The 7,270-nt window shown below is 42.9% G+C and overlaps 1 protein-coding gene across 2 annotated transcripts in view; it reads right to left on the reverse strand.

Annotated features, from left to right (window-relative positions):
* The window catches only part of LOC137866955 (netrin receptor UNC5C-like), a 173,512-nt gene extending 171,691 nt beyond the window's left edge, over positions 1 to 1,821 (reverse strand). For both annotated transcript variants that reach the window (XM_068703270.1, XM_068703271.1), the window contains exon 1: positions 1,328 to 1,821. In XM_068703270.1, coding sequence (XP_068559371.1) covers positions 1,328 to 1,445 — 118 coding nt within the window. In that variant the 5' untranslated portion in view covers positions 1,446 to 1,821. The remainder of the gene's footprint in view (positions 1 to 1,327) is intronic.
* Positions 1,822 to 7,270: the final 5,449 nt, after the last annotated feature.

Below are 7,270 nucleotides of genomic sequence, written 5' to 3' on the forward strand. Positions count from 1 at the left end.
ACACGCACCGTAAGTGCCTGTTAGAAGGTCAAACCTCTGAGGTTACTGAGGCCGAAAGTGGTGAATTAATCAACTTGGTAAAACAACAGAGGGTTAGACATTAATGCGTTTGGATGAACGTTAACAGGGCACGAGTTATACCAGAGGAAGTCACTGAGAGTGAGAGAAACATTTTTTTTTGGATGTCAGCATTTCGGAGGAGAGCTCTTTCATGGAAATTAAATATCTAGACGGCGAAAAGTTCGACTCGTTATTCGGGCTTCAGGCAGCACAGAGACCTGCGGGTACCCTCCGCCGTGCTGCACGTCACTCCTCAGAAATATTACTTTAATATGCCTTCTATACTTCCCCGGGGGATTACAGTGCCAATGCGGCTCTAATAAACAACACCTCGTCGTCTAGTGTTTTAAATACTGGTGGGGGAACTCTCTTTATGAGCTAATGATGGTGCTTTGATGTGCCATTTAATCTTCAACTGCACCCGTGATGTTTGCAGCGCGTTTGTTCTGAGCACTCCTGTTTTTTTTGGGGAGGGGGTTTTGTTGTTGTGAGGTTTGCAGCGTATAATTGTCTCTATACGCTTCTGGCGGCCGTGAGTGTTTGTGACTTCTGATCAATTTTCCAATCCGGGCAGCGAAGCGTCGCGTCTATACTGCGAAGCGCTCTGCAATAAGACATTAGTGGGCTAATCGTGGAGTCCAAGTCCTGCCCTTCACAGTGTGTTCACCTTAATTTAACTGCAGCTCGGTGCTTATTTACCCATGCGTAGTCCCAACAGAAAAAAAAATCAACAAAAAAAAATCACTGCACTGTTCAATTCGGACAAGGACTTCGGGAGTTTTTACAGTCACATTGGTATTTATGTGGTTCTCAATAGCGAGTCGAGACCCTATTTCCTCAGGTATTACTCAGCCTTTAAGATTAAAGCGTGTACGTTTCTATCGTCCTAAATTAATTAGCTTATTAGTCGTTCCTCACAGGGAAACGTGGGCTGCGAGTTGTGCCTTACTATTGGCACCGCACACTTCGAGCGGGTCAAAATGCGCACGTATACACACTGTTTAACGCCTCAAGACGCAGACCGTAAAGCATCACCCTCATCAGCTCAATTTAAACGGAAATACAGCAGCAGCAACAACAACAAAAAAGTAAACCATCCCTGACAGGAGCTTCTTCTGCCTCCTCGCCTACTGACAGGCATGCCGCGTCTAGCACACAGCCGCATATCGGCAAGGAAGGAAAGCGTATAGTGCTCTGAAACAATTAAAGTGTATAACAAATAAATAAATAAAAAAGGTGTGAAAGGAGACGCGCTCTCCAGCCTTACCTTGGGCGACTCCTCGGTGTACGAGCACCAGGAGGAGCAGGATCCCCGGCGTGGTGCACATCCTCACCAAGCTGCAAGCCCCGTGTCCTATTCCACTTCTCTGTCCACTTTTCCCCATTACAAGCAAGGCGTAAAACACATAAACACACACACACACACACACACACACACACACAACTCCTCGGTCCGCGGTGGGGGAAATGAGGACCCCCCCCCCCTCTCCTTTCGTCCACCTCGGGGTCTGCTGATTAATCAAACGAGTCCAAAACCAAAAGGTGTCTGAGTGTATCGCCTCTAGTCCCGATGTCGGAGTCCGTCTCAGAAGGCGCAGGTTAAGCTGTGAGGAGAGAGAGGTGGTGGAAATCGCCACGGGGTCCCTTCACTTGTGTCAGCGGCGCTGCTGCCTTGCCACTAAGCTCTGCTTTTCTCTCTCCGTGCGCTCTCTCCTTCTCCACTCTCTCCGTTTACGCAGAGAGACAGAAATGCCACCGCCCTCTGGCTACCGTACCAGACACTCTATCTCTCCCTCACTCTCGTACTTCTAGTTCTTACTTTAATATCACACAAATAAAAACCTCAGACATTCGACTCTTAATGGCACGTCTGAATAAGGATATGTGTGGAGTTTGATACGCTTAGGGTGAAGTGGATCCCCCCCCCCCTTTGACCACATTTAAGGCTTAAAATAAACTCTTCACATTTTCTTTTGGAGGCTTTTCCAGAGACATATATCAAATTTTACTTTCTTGTATTATTATTATTTATTTTTTTATCTCCTGGTTCTATGAACTTGGTTATGTTTGAGACATATACAAAAAAACAACTAAGCAGACGTAGTATGTATTTTTTTTTAATCAATTGTATCTATCTATTGTTTGCGCGTGTACGCACGTGTGCGCGCCTATAATTGCTGCCGGTGAGGAACAAACCAGGGAGCCACGTTTCTCCGAGAGCTCACCGACTGATGTCTGCCCCCTGACGGCCACGTGCGTTGGACCTGCAACAGTACTATGAGAGGTAAAACTTTACAACCGGGTTTGTTTATCCCCTTTAATAAGCACACTGCTGTAAAAACGACATGAAGGACGTTTGGATATAACATGTTGTTAAAAGGCTAATATGACATACTGTTCATTTTGCACGAAGTCAAGTTATAGTGACCACATTTACAAAATGAAGCCATCCTTTTTAATCTTGGTAACCGCAGGTTTGTCTTACGCCGCCCACGTTTCCACATTATTTATGTCAGCGCATTCACATGTCCATACATCTCTGTTTGTGCAGAGGCCATCTTTGCAAAAGCAGAACAACAATCTGATATGATAAACATCTTTTTATTTATATGATCAACACCACTACTTAAAACCGCAGCTTCACCTTGAAAATGTCTGACTACTGAAGAAAAAGATAAACATGTAAATTCAAAGCCAGCTCAATGCTAATTTGTACGGGGGCTTGCTGCTCCTCCAGCTAACACAACTACAGTGTTGCTGCACAGTCATTTGAGCAGCACAGCCTGGATCATGCATTGTAAATGAAATAGTAAAATATGTGCTCGGTGCCATTTGTCACCACAGCAGCCCGACAGCTCAGTGACTACTACTGGAAGTAGCTGCTACCCGCAGGGACCTGTAAAAGCCTTTTTATTCTGCCACTTTATTGGGAATGGGAAAGCAATAACTTACACAAGAAACATATGGCACACTTGGATATGGATCAGCACTTGCACTAGCAACAGTCAATGGCAGTGGTGTTTTCACAGTTCCAAGTGGTAGTACAACACAACTACACTTTATATAATGCAAATACTTCAAAGTAATACATAACGTAGTTAAAGCAGGACAGTTATTCTTAAATTTTGTTTAAGTTAGATGTTCATTTACTTATATTTTCTAACACTGCCTGAGGCCCCTACAAGTTTGAACCAACTGCACAAAACTTAAAAACATCTTCTGACATTTGTCTCCTCTTCCAAGAAAGTTTTCATTGGAACTGCATTCTGACAGCTCTCTCTTAAGATATAGTCAGATGTGATTTGAACAGGTCAGGCCCACGGCAAATTCTGCATCCAACCTCACATTCTTGAAAAAGCAGACAGCAGACTAGCTGCTATTTAAAACAATGAATATGAATCTGGTTCGTCCTCCTCACTTTTCACACTTTTGGATTGTTATTTCCAAAAAACTGTGAATGGCAGATGTTCGTATCGAGTAACTCTTCCACTTAAAGAATAACGATTGCAGTGTGTGTGTGCGTGCGTGCGTGTGTGTGTGTGTGCGTGTGTGTGTGTGTGTGTGTGTGTGTGCCCCAGAGCCGACCAGCTCTACTTTTAACTAAACTCTCCGAGGACTTTGTCACACTCTCTCCATATCTCTTTTTCTTTGAATGTAAAGACCATCAAAGACGATCCACCATCCCTTTATTCGTGTTTATCATCATTACAGGGATAGATATACAGTATCTAGGAGGGTGAACACATTTTTTCTGTCAGTTTCCTGTGCCTCTAACCCATAGCATCAAAGACGCAGTGATAATGAGAGGGGGAGACAGAGGACGCCATTAAAAGGATATCACCACCTTGATAACGCAGAGAAGAGGGTGAAAGATTTAATGATATACAGCGTTAGAAAAGGTTCTTGTTCTGTTTTTATATCAACAGTCTACTGTTTGCAGTGTATTACATTATGCACAACCTCATTATGCCATACAGTTATTTTCAGTATAAAAATTAGTTTTGACAATCCTTAAAGGAATAGTCCAAGAGTTGGATGCAAAGTACTGATTCTGCTCTAAAACTTGTGAGCGATAGAGAGAAGTGATCTTCTCGTCAAGAAGGTGAATACGTGTATTTCCCATAATGTCAAAGCACTTTCTTATATGGCTCCAAAAGCGCGGTTTACTGATACAGGTGCTTATCTGCCTCAAAATGGTGGCAGAACACTAGAATCAAAAATGATTTTGTATTAGATGTGGCTGTCTTGAACAGCGTGTCAAGTAGAAAGCATCGTCTACACACTCACCTTTTCAACATCAGAATTGAGGGGGGGGGGCTCTGTTTAAGAAATGCTGTAACTGTTAGAGGCCGACACTACGACACGCGGTTGGCCAGGTGTGCAGAGATGGGGGTAATATTCCCTGCTCGAGCTCTCTTCTTATACCGTCGTCTCTTTCTGTGTGTGCAACACCATGAATGCATCTGAGGCGAGAGTGTATGAAAGGGTTCAACGTTATCAATATTTGAACAATTATCGCGTTTCTGCTTCTCTCTGTAACGGCAGGCTTTTTTCAAAGAGCAAAGAGCATCTCAGGAGTCCTGTTCTCACAGTGAAGTTGACAACTCTACACACATTTGTGAGTGTGGGACGTGGAAAGGACTTGTTAGCTAACGGCATCTAGCTTGGTAAGAGGGGAAACAAATACACTTCCAAAAATCTTTTTAAGAATGTTTTTCATTTGATTATGCTTTTTGAGAAGTTCAATGCTCTGCTCCTATGAGCAATTGGCAGAGGGTTAAAAATGAGCAGCCAGTAACCAGCATGTCGCTTATGAATATTTCAGTTTGAGTAACAACATTGACTGTGGACTCTCATCATTCAGCCACTTCAATTTGGCTTGGGTGGAGCATGGTGTTCACTTGTTTTCTGTCATAAGAGCAACATAAATGTTTCCACAGGCTCAAGCAAAAGAGTAAAAACTAAATCATCAACACCGCGCCTTCTGGCCTCCAAACACAATTACGTCTCGCTTCAGATTGTTTGAATTGTGTCTCACATGCACTTATGCTAATATTCAAAACCTGTTCTATATTTCCATGAAACAAACCAGAAGTTACACTTTCATGTGGTGGTGAGGGTGTTTTGGTCAGGATCCATTTTTAAAAGAGGAGCCAATACTTGCTGCCTTCCACTCACTAAAGTTAGGCTTGTGAAAAAGCTTACAATACCATTCCCCCTTCTCCGAATGTCATTTTTCTCACATTTCCACTCCTATATCTTTCTATCTGTGGGGATAAAAAACATCCCGTCATGTGTGCCATCTCCTGTGTTATCTCTATTGTGTGTTATGACAGAGAGCGGGCCCCCACAGGGGCGACTAGGTTTAATCTCTTTAAGCAGTTACATAATGGCCCCCAGTTCACGTTTTAATCAGCGAATAGGTGGCTGTGCCCAGAGACGAATAATCACATCTATAACTTTCTAATCTAATATCCAGCTACATTCAAGTGGATTAGAGAGGAGCGGCGAGGGAGAGGCGAGAGGCACAGGTAGTACACATAGATGGGAGCGTAGGAGGATTTATTTGTGTTATTTTGAGATGGAGAAAATGAGACGTTATCATGCGAATCATGTGTTTCTGTCTGGAGTGCGCGTGCGTGTGTGTATGTGTGTGTGTGTGTATGTGTGTGTGTGTGTGTGTGCACACGCACACTTATATCTGTGGACACGTCTATCGCAAAGACACACTGTCCATAATATCAATCCTTTCAGATCACTTTTGATTTGAGTTGTTTGGCGGGTTGTTTGGTGATGAGGACTGACAATCTCATTCCCTAGATGGCTCTGTGTGACCTGTGCCGTGTGCTGTACACTGGGTGCAGCATCACCGGGGGAACAAAAGTGAATCAAGAAATGTATCCAGACAGACAGATGGACAAACAGACAAGGAGAGAATGTATCAGTCATCAAATTGAATTGTTTCCTCAGACACACACACACACACACACACACACACACACACACACACACACACACACGCACACACATCGGAGGATTTAGCAGGAAATGCAAAATGCTGTGGCTATAATAATCTAAGTGAAAATCCCAGTCAGCATCTGACCTCATAGGCAGTAAAGAGCGTATTACACATTTATCATGAAAATTATGTTTGCCGTTTTTTTATGTTTACATAACTACAATCTGTATAATGGTCTAAAGATACAAACATTGCTGAATAAAGCATGAAGAAAATCAATGCGTTGTTCATTTCTTGATTGTGAGTCGGGCTCTGTTCATCTTGCTGTGACGTAGTCCGATACCATCTCTTAAATTAGTGACATTTAAACATGAAGGCCAATAAAACTCAATGACAACAGGTCGTAGGGTCGAACCACTTTGAATGCAGACTTTTCATATAAAATATAAGGGTATATCGCGGAGTAAAAACTGTTTTTATTGAGAAACAAATGGGACATGACGACGTGTAGTGATGGAAAAAGACAGAAGGACACCAGCAGGAGAGCAACAAAGCTGGCTTTATGAAAGGAATAGAAGTCGTGTTAGTGGAGAACATCAAGTCAGTGATGTTGGAATTAATGCTGAACAGATCAAGTGACTCTCCGCGGTAATGTCAAGTATCTTTACGTATGCTCAAAGACTAAATGGTATTCTTTGAATGAATACTTGTGAAGACGGTGGTGCACACATTTTCTCGTGTGAAGTCGACACGTTGATGAAGGGTACCTTTTTAAAGGAGCCCTTCAGAGACGCTTGAACACGCACAAGGGCGCACATACATGCGCGCAATCAAGAGAGGAGGGCAATGCACATTCCTGCCACTGGTTTCACGGTGGCAAAGAAGCTAACGCTGCATTAAAGGCGAGGAAGAAGTAGGCTGCCAGCTAGAAAACATGGGTGTAAACAATGCACAACTTGAAACATTCGAAAATATGTCTTTTTATATGAGAGGAAAATACACTCAACACATTTGTCATCACTGAGTGTACATAAAATGCATTTTGGCTGAGAAAATCTGGATATAAATGACTTTGTTTACAACTTCACAGGGCACATTTAAAGTATGATCTAATGTCCGTCATGGGTAAGTGATACTGCACCTAACCGTTCACTAATGAAGCACACAATGGTTAGAAGCAAGTAAACACCGTGGTTGCCAATTAACATCTTAAAGTAAAAAAAAAAAGCTCTGTAGGGAGGGGAAGCAAAC

The sequence above is a fragment of the Cebidichthys violaceus genome, unplaced genomic scaffold (assembly GCF_023349555.1).
Source record: "Cebidichthys violaceus isolate CVI_PGR_0920_01 unplaced genomic scaffold, fCebVio1.0.p SCAF_9, whole genome shotgun sequence".
In the NCBI taxonomy this organism is placed as follows: domain Eukaryota; kingdom Metazoa; phylum Chordata; class Actinopteri; order Perciformes; family Stichaeidae; genus Cebidichthys; species Cebidichthys violaceus.